At 39.2% G+C, this 14,979-nt stretch overlaps 1 protein-coding gene across 1 annotated transcript in view; it reads right to left on the bottom strand.

The window, feature by feature from the left end:
- Positions 1 to 14,979, bottom strand: part of LOC131235427 (protein transport protein SEC23 D) — a 38,062-nt gene that overhangs the window by 12,501 nt on the left and 10,582 nt on the right. Inside the window, exons 6-11 of the mRNA XM_058232614.1 lie at positions 14,806 to 14,951; positions 14,570 to 14,724; positions 13,027 to 13,108; positions 12,801 to 12,916; positions 3,860 to 3,955; positions 130 to 253 (exon numbers count right to left, since the gene is read on the bottom strand). Coding sequence (XP_058088597.1) covers positions 130 to 253; positions 3,860 to 3,955; positions 12,801 to 12,916; positions 13,027 to 13,108; positions 14,570 to 14,724; positions 14,806 to 14,951 — 719 coding nt within the window. The remainder of the gene's footprint in view (positions 1 to 129; positions 254 to 3,859; positions 3,956 to 12,800; positions 12,917 to 13,026; positions 13,109 to 14,569; positions 14,725 to 14,805; positions 14,952 to 14,979) is intronic.

Below are 14,979 nucleotides of genomic sequence, written 5' to 3' on the forward strand. Positions count from 1 at the left end.
GAATAGGACCCCCATACATCTTTTAAAAAAAAAAAAAAAAAAAACAGATATCTACAATGACACTGATATTGTGAACCTTGAACTGAAGTCTAGTATCTATATATCAACAGGTAGTTGAAATGAAACAACCTTATGAACAAGGATTGACAAAACAACTTCAGAATCAACACTGTCATAAAGTTCATTCATATTTCCAGCAGTTGAATATTGCAAGGTCCGTATCCTTAGTCGCCGCTTTAAAGAATGCTTGGACCTGCACAAAGTACATAACATCAATTTAAACCATAAAAGCCTGTAAAAATTTGACCTGAATATTTAACAGTCATAGCACCAAGGTAGAACCCTAGTTAGCATGTTTTGAAGAATCAATAACCATTTGAAAACCAAGGAGCATCCAATGCGAGGGTCTGATAAGGCACGAAGAGCAGCAATGTATGCAGAAAATCTTAGAAATTCCACAAACACATATTTTTAAAAAGCAATAACCAAGTTCAATAAAAAGCCGTTGACAATAAAAGACCATGATCATCCTATAGCCTTTTTTCCATTTCTTTTGCCCATCCTCTAGAAGGACATAATGGATTTTGTCTTCAAGTTCTATGAGCGTAGTAGACTTTTTGTAGACATGGGAGCTTCTTTTATTGTGTTTCTTCATACGATTGAAGGAGCGGAGCAGCTTAAATATTTTCGGCCCATTAGCCTAAAACGCAGTCCATACAAGATTATAGTGAAGATTATGGCGTTGTGGTTCTAAGGGGTTTGTCTATGGTTATAGCCGACAATCAAGGGGCATTTGTAATGCAGGGGCATTTTAACACCGGGCACAAGTGGGGTCGCCTGTGGGATGCAGGGGTACACTCAGGGTGGGTGGGGCCCACGGGTGAGGTCTCGTGTTCGAGACTCCTCACCGGGGGTGATTAATACGCAATTTACACCGCGCTCAAGTGGGGTAGCCTGTGAGATGCGGGGACACACTCGGGTTGGGCGGCCCGTGTGAGGTAGTACCCATATGATTTGGGGCCCACGAAGGGGGTTCGGCCGAGGTCCTAACCCATGAAATGTGGGGCTTGGGCTATGAGATAAAGGGATTAATTTGTCATACTGTAACAGTTCGAGCTTTTAGAGCAAGTGGTTAATTGTCCTGCATCAAATTGGTATCAGAGCCAGATGTCTCGTGTTCAAGACTCCTCACCGGAGGTGATTAATGAAGGGGCATTTTCACACCAGGCTTGAGTGGGGTCGCCTATGGGATGCAGGGGCACACTCAGGGTAGGCAGGGCCCACAGGGGAGGTCTCGTGTTCGAGACTCCTCACCGGGGGTGATTAATGCGCATTTCATACCAGGCTTGAGTAGGGTAGCCTATGGGATGCGGGGACACTCAGGGTGGGCGTCCCGTGTGAAGCGGTACCCATGTGATTTGGGGCCCACGAAGGGGGTTCGGCCGAGGTCCTAACCCATGAGATGTGGGGCCTGGGCTATGAGATAAAGGGATTAATTCGCCATACTCTAGCAGTTCGAACTTTTAGAGCAAGTGGTTAATTGTCCTCCATCAATTTGTTATGGGTAGACATATTTTCAATAGCGCGCTTACTGCTCATGAATGCATTGATTCTAGATAGATAGAAAGAGGAGAAGCAATTTATTCTATAAGTTAGACTTGGAAAAGGCCTACGATCATGTCGATTGGGATTTTTTGGATTACATGTTGGATCAGTTGAGTTGCGTTCAAAAGTGGAGGGGGTGGATAAGGTCTTATGCACAATCTGCCTCATTTTTTGTATTAGTAAATGGTTCTCCTAAAGGATTCTTTAGGGCTTCCAGAGGTCTCAGGCAGTGGGATTTGCTCTCTCCTCACTTCTTTGTGGTCGTTGGCGAGGCCCTTGGCAAAATTCTCCATAAGGGTGAAGAGTGTTGTTTAGCGAGTGGCTTTCGAGTTTCAAAAGGTGGTCTCCAGATTAGTCGCCTTCAATATGCGAACGACACTATCTTGTTCTACGACGCAGATGTGGTTGTTGTTGACAATCTTAGGAAAATCCTCGTTTGTTTTGAAGTTGTGTTGGACCTTAAGATTAACATTACCAAGAGTGAGATACTAGGGGGTGCATGTTTCTAATGAAGAACTTTAGTCTTTGGTTGTAGTGTTCAGGTGATACTAAGTTTGGAACGTTTCCCTCTACGTACTTGGGCCTACCATCGGGAAACCTGCAAAGCATTTGTGGGACAAAGTGGTTGAGAGGATAGAGAGGAAATTGGCTAGTTGGTAATGCCACTATCTTTCCTTTAGAGGGAGGCTCACTCTCATCAAAGTGGCTTTCTCGAACATGCTTTTATAGTTCATGTCTTTATTTAAGTGCCCTAGCTCAGTGTTTGAAAGGCTAGAAAAGCTTAGAATGAACTTCTTTTAGAAAGGGAATATGGACGGCAAAAAGCTCCACCTTCTCCATTAGGGGGAGGTTTGCAAGCCTATATCTGAAGGGAGAGCTAGAATAAAAAATCTGGGGCCCATGAACCTTGCTCTCTTGGGGAAGTGGATCTGGAAGTTCGGAACCAAAGAGGGCCGACTTTGAAGAGAGATCATTGTCAGCAAGTATGGAGCTCAAGGAGGTTGGTTTGTGAAGAGATCTTCCCTTTACCAAGCGTCTAGTATTTGGAAAGCTATAGTGTCGACGAAGCATATGGTTCGCAAAAATATTGCCTTCATCATTGAGAATGGGAATCGGATCCGATTATGGACGGATGAATGGTGTGGAGAAAGGCCACTACAGGATGGTTTCCCACGAATAGACGCCCTCGCTCCGGATCATAGCATTGCAGTCTCTCGATGCTTTTCTTCTTATGGAGGCATGATAGTGTGGTCAAGTATCCTCCATGTCATAGGAATCTTTCAAACGATGAGGCATTGTAGTACATCAGTTTGATGGATGATCTTAAGCTTGTTGTTCCCAGTGTTTTAAATAGCGAATAGCGCATAGCATAGCATTCACCCCTCTGTAGCATGAGGCGTAAGCCACATTGCGAGTAGCATAAGCTACACACTACTACATTTTTAATCAAGGTTGCACTTGGTTGTTGAGACCATAAATGGATCTATTTAGCTGGCATTCTTCGTAATCTTCATTGCTCCTTGCCTGTCTGGATGAACCCAACAGGTTCTTCCATATAGATGTCATCATCCATCATCTATTCAAGAATGTATTCTTTAGAGCCATCTACCAAAATTCATGACCATAATGTATGTAGTGACGACTGAGAATGGAAGCTTGTAGATAGGATGGATTATCAATATGAGACGATTGGTGATGGCAAGTAGCCCCTTGATGTTGATGGTTTGATACGAGTTTGAACCCATATTTTCCATAAAACAATGGTTTGGAAAGTATAAGCCTCTGCCCTGGCCGGTTTCAAAGACTGGTTAAAAGAGGAAGGTTTAGATCTCAGGGGTAGCCTATCATAAACCTTTTACCAATACTTCCAGTTAAAAGCAGACACCAGGTTGATTGACGAAGGCTAGGATGGTGATGGTGGTGATCACCCCATGAAACAGTCCTTACATGGTGTCTCTTCCATGCTTAATAGCTTGGATTGAAGACCCCAATTCTGTGGTCGAGTCATTAGGATGTCCTCTATCAAGATCAAACAGCTAAGAGGCAGTGTAAACCATGTTAACTTAAGACAAAAGAATACACTGTAACTTCTGATGGCTTCAAGAATTCAGGAACTTCTATGAAGAACATATTTTGTAACAAAAAAACTTCTTTTGAAAGGATGTAACCAGAAAGCTTGAGAGTGTGGCATGTAAAAGAACAGAATCAAATGCAGACTAGATCATCAGTTGCAACTGGGCTGAGTTAACCATACTTGTTGGAAGACAAGTGTCCTGAATTTGAAGCTTCTTCATGTGGCACAACAATGGTATATTGAAAGGCAATCTGTAGTATAGGAGGTTCTGTATGTCTGCAAAAGAATAAGTCATCTTTTACCATACATGCTACACAAAAGCATCTTAATCAGCAGCTCTGTCGCATACTACGAAAATGACAAGTAGATCCATGATGCAATATAATCAAAACATACAACTATGGAAATTCACTTGCCAGGTATATAGAATTGTCAAAATGAAAGAGTAAAAGATTAACATAGAAGATTACATTGGAACCTTGGTGTTTGAGGACTTTATTAACAAGCTGGGAGTACTAAGTAACATATGCATGAGCATTTAGTTCAATGTTTGAAGCCACAGTCATCATCAAATTTATAAATGCCGTCACCATCATTATCATCGGCATAGCCATTCCCAACTATTTGGAATCAGGTCTACAATCCTATTTTGCCAATCATTAAATACACCCTATCCTCGTAAGTGAACAACACTTCATATCCTTACCACCACCTGGATCCAAGCCCTTTTAAAGTGTTCCTATAGTTGGAGGAAGTGTGAAGCAACTGCAAGGCAGAAACAGATTTGTGTGCAAAGCGGGAAAGACGTCTGCCTCAAAATGTTAGCAAGTATAAACAGCTAGGAAGCGTGAGTGCAACCCACAATTCAAAGCAGGATCGGCACATGGTTAGAAGGATTGTGCAACTAAAGAATGTTCCTCTCATCCTCTTTTCAAGCCCTTCAACTCCAATCAAGGTTCCCCCATTATCTCCAGTCTTTGTGGCACCTCACTTACCATCTCTATTTGCTCTCCATCATTTTATCTTGTGTAGGGATCATTCCTTGGATACCTCAGATGACCTCATTCTTAATTCTATCCTCCCTAGTCTTCTCACACGTACATCTCAAAATTCTCATCTCTACAACACTAATCATCCATTCATGTTGCCTTCTAACTACCAAACACTGTTTGCACATAAATCATAGCTGGTCAAATAGTTGGCTTGGAAAATCCCCCTTCAGTCTCATAGATACACAGCAGTGACATGGCAATCATGAGGCACATCTACACTTCATCCACCCAGTTCTAATTCTATTGGGAACATCCTGGCTGATCTCTCAACCCTTTTGAACAATAGAGCCAAGGTAACAAAACAAATCGTTTTGAGGAATCTCCTGGCCATCAATTTTGGAGAAGTCTTGCATCTATAACCATTCCTATTGAAGTTGCATTCCAAATACAGCATCTTAGCTCTACTAATTGTAAGCCTCCAGATCCTAGAGCCTCTCCACACCTCCAATTTAGAATTTGTCCCTCTAGCCTCTAGTCTTGTCAATCAACATCATGTCATCCTTAAACAACATACACCGAGGGACTTCATTCTAGACAGTAGCTGTTAACTCGTTTAATCAAAACTGTGAAAGGATAAGGGCTAGATTCCAACCCCTGATAAAGACCCGCTGTTTATGGTTACCAATCAGCCTCACTGCTATCTGCTCTTATAACAACACCCTCATACATATATTTAACAGTGTAGATAAATCTTCTCATGGTTCCTTTCGTCATCAACCACCAAATAAGCTCTCCAGGCACTATCTAATGCCTTCTCTAGATCTATAAAAATCAATATGTACATTCTTCTCTCCATACTCCATTTCTTTCCAAAGATTACTTCTCTACATATCAAAGTAGAAAAATAGCTTGATTTCATAGGCCCTAGCATCTCCAATATCTTGTTTCTTGTCGTAGTCTTTGTACCACGCCAAACTCTCCCAGAGCTTCATAGTGTAATTCATAAAAGTTTTATCTCCAAACGGCCAATGCCACTTTGTCATCTATTGTTCCTATCAATAGTTACCATGGTGCTTCTCCACTTGCCAGGCATTTTCTTTGCAGTTGTCCAAACTAGTCCAATTTTACCCTAAATCTTTCACACCTCCATCAATACACCATCCATTCCCACAATCCTTCCATTGTTTTCATCCTTGCTGGGGTTATCTTTACTTCCCTTTTACCCGAATTCTACAACGATACACACAACCTCCCAATCCCCCAAGGTTTGACACCCCTCTTAATTCTATCCTTGCTAGAACCTGATAGTCAGTGCAACCAGTGATTTAAATATTGATGGTATCGTCTGATAGACCTGATACAATTGATATCACATAGGGTCAAAAGGATATAAAGTGGGAGTAATCAAATTCCCCTATATTACACAAAATATCGCAATGTATCACCGATATATCACGTTACATCGATACATTTTTTTTTGAGACAGATAACAAAGAATATTTATTGAAGACTGCCAAAGCAGGAAAAAATACATGGATCAAAAATAAAACCAGGAGGGAAAATCAACGTTAATAGCTGCCCATTCCAAAACAGCATTTGTAACCATATGGATGGTTTCCATAACAGAGCATTCCTCGTTATGAAAGCAACAACAATTACGAGCTCTCTATATAAATCATAAAGTTCCCATCACAACGAGTCTCCAAATGGATCTCCAGGATTTTCCCACTCCACCCCCATGCCAAGCCCACAATAATTGATCAACCGACTTCAGCATCACCCATGAGATATGGAAAATGTGGAAGAAGTGCTCCCAAACTTGCCAGGCGAAATCACAATGAATGAAGAGATGGTCAATAGATTCTGCTCCCCTCATGCACATGAGACAGATGTTCAGGAAGATGAGAGACCTTCTTTGAAGGTTATCTATCATTAGAACTCTTTTCCCACTCACAAGCCAAGCGAACACCGCAATCCTCGGGGGAGCACCATATGACCAATGGAAACAAGGGAAGGGAAGCAATTGACTGGAGTGGGAAGGCTTGAGCCAAAAGAGCAACCCATAAAACAAGTGAACGGAGAAACAACCGGAAGCATGAACTTTCCAAACCAAGGAGTCTTCCTCTTGAATCAAGGCCATGGAGAGGTTCGACAAATTAAGTAGAGAAAGAAGCTCATCCAACTCCTCATCTGAAAGATTCCACCGAGAAGGGGGGGACCAAATGACAACACCACCGAGATGAGAGAAACAACGATTCACTGTAACGAAACGATCGGGAGCGAGCCGGGCCAATCCCTGGAAAAGATCCCGAAGCGGTCTATCTCCATACCAAATGTCCAACCAAAAGCAAATACAGTTGCCATTTCCCAAAGAGAGAAATTCCTAAACGAAAGAGATGATCGGTAATGGATATGGCCTTCCATATATGAGATGCACCATAAAGCATAAGAGGATTTTATGCCCCAACCGCAAGGTTGAACATCGTATTTGGAAACAATAATCTCTCTTTACAGATTCCCGCTCTCAGAAGCGAATCTCCAGTGCCATTTACTGAGAAGGGCAATGTTCATCAGGTCCAGACGCTTCAAACCAGCCCCTCCCATCCGCTATCGGCTTACAAACTTCCTCCCATTTGAGCAAATGAAACTTGGCAGAATCCCCGATCCCTTCCCCCCCCCCCCCCCCCCCCACAAAAAAAAAAAACCTCCTTAATTTCTCTAATCTGTCCAAAACAAACTTAGGGCACTTGAAAAGAGACATGAAATAAATCAGCATATTGGAAAAGGCCAATTTGATGAGAGTCAAATAGGCCCCCAAAGAAAAATATTGATGCTTCCACCTGGATAGATTCCTCTCAATTCTTTCGACCACTCTGTCCTAAAGATGCTTAGCCAGATTGATGATACACAACAGTAACCCAAGATAAGACGAGGGAAAAGACCTTGGGTTTGCACCCGAAAATAGTAGCCAACTGACAAAGATTATCTTGGGAGACATGGACACCCAACATTTTGCTTTTGGAAATGTTAATGTTCAGCCTTGAAACTGCTTCAAAACAAACCAAAAACTTGCGAAGATTGTCGACCAAAGTGAAGTTCGCATCGCAAAATAGTATTGTATCATCTGCATACTAAAGATGGCTAACTTTCACCCCTGGATCCGCAACCTTGAACCCGCTAATAAGACCATTTTTCTCCACTTTAACAAGCATCATACTTAGCGCTTGCCCAATAACAACGAAGAGGTATGAGGACAAAGGATCACCTTGTCTAATACCACGAAAAGCCTTAAAATAACCAAAAGGGGCCCGTTAACCAATATAGAAAAGGAGGGAGACTAAATACAAGCTTGCATCCATCCTTGCCATTTGGTTCCGCATCCCATCTTTTCCAAGATGTAATCTAAAAACTGTCAGTCGACGTGATCATAGGCCTTCTCGATATCTAGCTTGCAAACAATACCTTCAATACCTTGTCTATATCTAGATTCTAGAATCTAAGCATTCATGGGCAAGTAGAGAGGAATCAAGAATCTGCCTGTGATAATGAAAGCTCCTTGATTTTCTGAAATGACAAAGGATAAGACCCTTCTAAATCTCAAAGCCAAGACTTTAGCCAGTAATTTATACGGGCTACACACAAGACTTATCGGCCTAAAGTCTTTAAGGGATTCCGCACCTTCAATTTTTGGGATGAGGAAGATAAAGGTGGCCCCAAGATCCTTAGAGAGGCAACCTCTATCATAGAATTCAAAGAAAAATCCATAACATCGCTTTTAACCATCGACCAAAAGTTCTGGAAAAAACATCGTAGGAAACCAATATGTTAATACATTTCCTGATGCATTGCAATATTTTTCCACAAAACCTTTATACAAGTCCCTTGTACCATTGATACATTTTCCCGATACATGTGATATTTCCCACACAATACCAATATGTTTCCATATCCCAAGGATGTGATATGAGCATCAATAGTGATATTTAAATCACTAGATGTAATTTGTCTCTTTTATTCATGTAAATAGGTATTATAATGCTTGTCCTCCACTCGCATGGCATTTCCTTTGCTGCTAAAATTTTGTTGGAAAAAAAAAAAAAAAAAAAAGCTTAGCCAAACTAGTCTAGTTTCTACCAAAATCTTTCACTCCTCTAATGGTATGCCATCAGTTCCCCCATAACATTTTCTTTTCATCTGAAGGTTACTTGGATGTGGGTCCCCCTAGTACACGTTTCAGAATCAAGGATGTGGTACACTACCTCCGCTACATGGTATATTACAATTAGGAACATGTGTGCTGCTCCAGTACATATGACATGCAGTATGGTTCTTTATACGATATGATATTGTAGTTCATATTATGAAATGATGAATGTTATTAATACGGACCATGCACGCATAGGATTATCCATTTCCAATGTGCATGCTACTGCATAAAGCAAAGTATAAATCTCTATGCTATCCTTCTACATATAATTTGTTTTACAACTTGATAAATACTAAGAGCGGAGAGAATTTTTTGTTAGGGAAAAAAAAAAAAAAAAACAACAACAACAACAACAACCCAGATCACACGTAACACAACCCAGTTGTGCAATTCAAAAAGGGAAACCTACGGGGGTTGGCAGCTTTAGTTAACATTGCTTTCATCCTTGCTACTGCTACTTTTACTTCCCTTGGTTCAACTCTACCATAATACACATGTTCTCCCCATCTCATAAGGTCTGAAACCCCTCCTAACGAACTAGTCAGGCTTTTTTTAGAGGTAAACTAGTCCTACTTTGCCACTCCCCACCAAATATATATATATATATATATATATATATATATATATATATATATATATATATAAACAAAAAAAAAAAAAAAAACAAAACAAAAGAAGTTAGACAAACTGTTCGGTTTCACCCAGAATCTTCCACACCTCTATCAACATAGCATCCATCTCCTCAACCTTTTCCTTTTTTTCATCCTTACCAGGGCTCCCTTTACTTTCCTTAAATGAATTCTAAAATAACATACTCACCCTCTCAATCCCCCAGGATCTAAAAGCCCTCCAAAGTCCTTTTATTTTTTAGAATTGACCCCTCTTAAGTCCATCTTTGCATCGAATCTTAATTCAACAACTTTTGAAGGCAACTTCTCTATCTCTCCCTAAGCTCATTATCTTTCACTATAACCCTCTATTCCTCACACTTTATGCATCTAATGTGGTTCATATCTCAACTTTTCCTCATACAAATCATTATATGCTTTATATTTGACCTTATTGCCCTCTTCACTTCCTTTTAGCATTTTTATATCTTTCAAGGTTCATCTCGCTTCTAGTTCTTCACCAATCCTCACAGAAAGCAGTCCATTACAGAATAGAACCAAATCAACGTTTCTTGTTTGATCAAATAAAGGTAAGAGGAACGATCACAGTGAAGTAGAAATGATGTAAGTCAGAGCTCATTATCAGTTGGTTGCAAATGAAGTGGCAGTGCCAAGGTTTGAAATGGGTGTGTTCACCAGCAATACCGTTACTTATTACCCCATATCAGACTGTTTCGGCTGATACGGGGCAGATACACCTGTACTGTTCATGGATGCCAGTACGTATAGGGTGATATGTACCGGTTTCAGATGATACTTTAAACCGTGGGCAGTACATCCTAATGTGCCCATCCTATCGTGAAATGATGAATTTTCCATATTAAGTATAACCATTCGAGTCTTGAGAAGCTGCAGGTGTTTTTTTTGTTTTTGAACGACGATAAATTTATTAAAAAGAAAAGCCGCAGCCAAAGAAACAACAAAGCTAAAGACAATTACAACTCAACCCATCGCTCAGGAAACTGATTCACAAACTTAGACGCATGCATCCATTCCTTGAGAAGCTGCAGGTAATGAACAACATATCCGAGAAATGGCTAGAACGGAAAAGAAGATCAAACATATATCACATCCGCAAGATCTTATGGACGTTAAGCATGCATCTGCAGAAGAAATTTGTACCTGGAAAATCCAACTGCATTGGTGAATTCAAAGTCATAAGCATATGTGGTATAAGAATCACAACAAATAATATGTTGAACATTTTCATACTGAGGATCTGGAAAGAAATGACCATACTGCAAAAGAAATTGAAGAGGTAAGAAAAACAATAATAAATGAAGTTTAAATCCGGAATATTCTAAACATTCCAAATATGCATTCATTTATAAATTAGAACATGTTTATGGTGGTGTAATAGTCCACTCTTTGGTGAGAAGTTGTATCGGACTGTCTGATGAATTTATGAACCAAATAACCTGAATTTGACTACAAAATTCATATATTTAATTTTCTAACTATTTACTATCAATGATAGATATATTAGAATGAATGTAATATAAAAATATCTTACATTTAGGTGTTTGCAATTATTTTTGAGGGCCAAAATTCATGCGTAAATAGAAAAAAATATAAAAAAAAATATAAAATGGCACCCCAAATATGTAAAATGCACATTAACATGTTCTACTATGATTAACACATCATATGGCATCATTAAAACAGCAAAAGAATTATTAAAAAATGATTTTTCGAATTTTCAAAAAAAGGGCCAAAATAAATGCGTAAATAGAAAAAAATATAAAAAAAATATAAAATGGCACCCCAAATCTGTAAAATGCACATTAACATGTTCTACTATGATTAACACATCATATGGCATCATTAAAACAGCAAAAGAATCATTAAAAAATGATTTTTCGAATTTTCAAAAAAAGGGCCGAAATAAATGCGTAAATAGAAAAAATATTTTAAAAAAATATAAAATGGCACCCCAAATATGTAAAATGCACATTAACATCTTCTACTATGATTAACACATCATATGGCATCATTAAAACAGCAAAAGAATCATTAAAAAATGATTTTTCGAATTTTCAAAAAAAGGGCCAAAATAAATACGTAAATAGAAAAAAATATAAAATGGCACCCCAAATATGTAAAATGCACATTAACATGTTCTACTATGATTAACACATCATATGGCATCATTAAAACAGCAAAAGAATCATTAAAAAATGATTTTTCGAATTTTCAAAAAAAGGGCCAAAATAAATGCGTAAATAGAAAAAAATATTAAAAAAATATAAAATGGCACCCCAAATCTGTAAAATACACATTAACATGTTCTACTATGATTAACACATCAAATGACATGATTAAAACAGCAAAACAACCATTAAAAATTGATTTTTCGAATTTTAAAAAAAGGGGCCAAAATTCATGCGTAAATAGAAAAAAATATTAAAAAAATTATTAAATGGCACCCCAAATCTGTAAAATGCACATTAACATGTTCTACTATGATTAACACATCATATGACATGATTAAAACAGCAAAACATATTAAAAAATATATAAATACTTATTTTTGACGAATTTCTGAAAAATGGCCCACCGAGCTTTGATTCAAGAAAATCCGTAATATAATGTGTTTTTATCTCAAATACGTAGGCAAGGTTGGTCGAAATTAGTAGTAAAAGGAGTGAGAAACAGTTTGGAAGCAAGAGGTTTCAAAAAACAGCAAAAACAGAGCTTAAAATATAAAAAAAATTATCGTTATTAGGCTAATACGGGTACAAAATCGGGTAACGGCCGATATGACCCCGAAACTCGTAACGTACTTATTACCCCATATCAGACTGTTTCGGCTGATACGGGGCAGATACACCTGTACTGTTCATGGATGCCAGTACGTATAGGGTGATATGTACCGGTTTCAGATGATACTTTAAACCGTGGGCAGTACATCCTAATGTGCCCATCCTATCGTGAAATGATGAATTTTCCATATTAAGTATAACCATTCGAGTCTTGAGAAGCTGCAGGTGTTTTTTTTGTTTTTGAACGACGATAAATTTATTAAAAAGAAAAGCCGCAGCCAAAGAAACAACAAAGCTAAAGACAATTACAACTCAACCCATCGCTCAGGAAACTGATTCACAAACTTAGACGCATGCATCCATTCCTTGAGAAGCTGCAGGTAATGAACAACATATCCGAGAAATGGCTAGAACGGAAAAGAAGATCAAACATATATCACATCCGCAAGATCTTATGGACGTTAAGCATGCATCTGCAGAAGAAATTTGTACCTGGAAAATCCAACTGCATTGGTGAATTCAAAGTCATAAGCATATGTGGTATAAGAATCACAACAAATAATATGTTGAACATTTTCATACTGAGGATCTGGAAAGAAATGACCATACTGCAAAAGAAATTGAAGAGGTAAGAAAAACAATAATAAATGAAGTTTAAATAGTTGACTCATTAACTGGTAATTGTGAAGTTCAATAGCAATATGCATCAATCACATACAGAACGACCAGGTTTGAACTCGGTAGATGTCCTCAATCTCAATATACAGCCAAAGGCGTATGGACGACTCAACATCCGATACCTGCAACAGGATCCATCTCACAATCAAATCATCCTATTATTTAGGAAGAAATGCAAACAGAAAAAGAGAGAGAGAGAGAGAGAGAGAGAGAGAGAGAGAGAGAGAACAAGAAAGATCACTAAGACATCATCCAAGATATGTGAAAACAGTTACATTACGGCTGTTACAGCCGTTACATAAAGGTAATGGTGGCCACTGTTTATGACCATAACGGCTGTTACAGAAAAAAATGACAGCCAATGATTTTTTTAAGAGAGAGAGAAAGAGAGAGAGAGAGAGAGAGAGTAACGGCCATTATAGCCCATATCATAATGGTAACGGTGGTGGCCGTTTTGGCCACTGTTACCATTACGGAATACCTTGACATCACCAGATTAAGATTACCCTAAATAACTGAAACTGTGACGAAAAGGTGACATTTTTCTTCATTATTTCTAAATACTTCTTTTAGAACAAGTGGTTAATTGTCTTGCATCAAATTGGTATCAGAGCGGGAGGTCTCGTGTTCGAGACTCCTCACCGGGGGTTATTAATACAGGGGCATTTTCACACCGGGCTCAAGTGGGGTTGCCTGTGGGATGCATGGGCACACTCGAGGTGGGCGGCCCATGTGAGGTGGGTGGCTCGTGTTGGGTGGGCCCCACCCGTGTGAGGCGGGTGGCTCGTGTGAGGCAGTACCCATGTGATTTGGGGCCCACGAGGGGGGTTCGGCCAAGGTCCTAACCCGTGAGATGTGAGGTCTGGACTATGAGATAAAGGGATTGATTTGCCATGCTCTAACAGTTCGAGCTTTTAAAGCAAGTGGTTAATTGTCCTGCATCAACTTCTTTTGTCAATTCACCACCTAAATAGTTTTGCTAGTTGACTACCATAATTAGAGGGAAAAGAGACAATGGGGCAGGACTGCTAAAAAAGTCCATGCTTCAGCTTCATTGGAATCCTTGACTCCAATAGGACAACAAACTCAACACTCCACAATCATCGCTAATCAAATCAACAACATACAGGGGACTAAAATAACCACGCTAGCTAGATTCATAACTTGAAGACTCCAGCAAGGAGCTTCTCCCATCTAATAGTGAACCTCAAAATGTCCTCGCCAGAGTGAGCAACTCTCATCTGACCACTAGTCGTATTGTCTACACTAACAGTGTCACATCTTGTAAATCATATCCAAGACAGCACTATGTTTCTGATCCTCTCTTAACAACCAAAACTGATGCCTTAACACTTCTGAAGGTCTCAGTAGATTTTCAGAGAGGCAGTATTTAAACCTTTTTTTTTTGAATTGAGGTGGTATTTAAACAATGTTAAAAGGCAAGAGTTCTATACCTAACTAAATTCTTTTTGATTTATAAACACAGTATTGCCCTTTTTTGCTCAAAAGCAAGTTGCCTTCAAGTACAAAATACAACATTTCAAGCTAATAATGGTGGAGCAGAAAGCAGTAACAAAACTTACATGTCCTGAGGTAAAGTTGAATCATCGGTATTTGAATATAAAAACAATGAGCCACCACTTTCAATGCTCAGAAATTTGAGTGATGCCAAGTCTGTATATTCATTGGTAACAGCAAATATGTCCACACAGACACCTGCTTGAACAGCGACAGCAGCCTGTGAAATGTTCGTCAGTGTTCTCATTTCCTAAACATGAAACTTACAGCAAGATTTTGCCACTCCATGGACCAAAATTACCAGCTGTTTATAAAATGGTGTCTGCTCAGGAAGCAGTGCACGATCTGCATCCTCTCCTTTGCTTGCATATTGCTCACCATACCGCCTACTATCTAATTGCCCAGCTCCATAATCAGGAGGACCAGACAAAAATGCAAACACTCTAGCTGCATTCATTTAAATTTTAAAGAAAAC

Source organism: Magnolia sinica, chromosome 19, assembly GCF_029962835.1.
Source record: "Magnolia sinica isolate HGM2019 chromosome 19, MsV1, whole genome shotgun sequence".
Taxonomy (NCBI): Eukaryota; Viridiplantae; Streptophyta; class Magnoliopsida; order Magnoliales; family Magnoliaceae; genus Magnolia; species Magnolia sinica.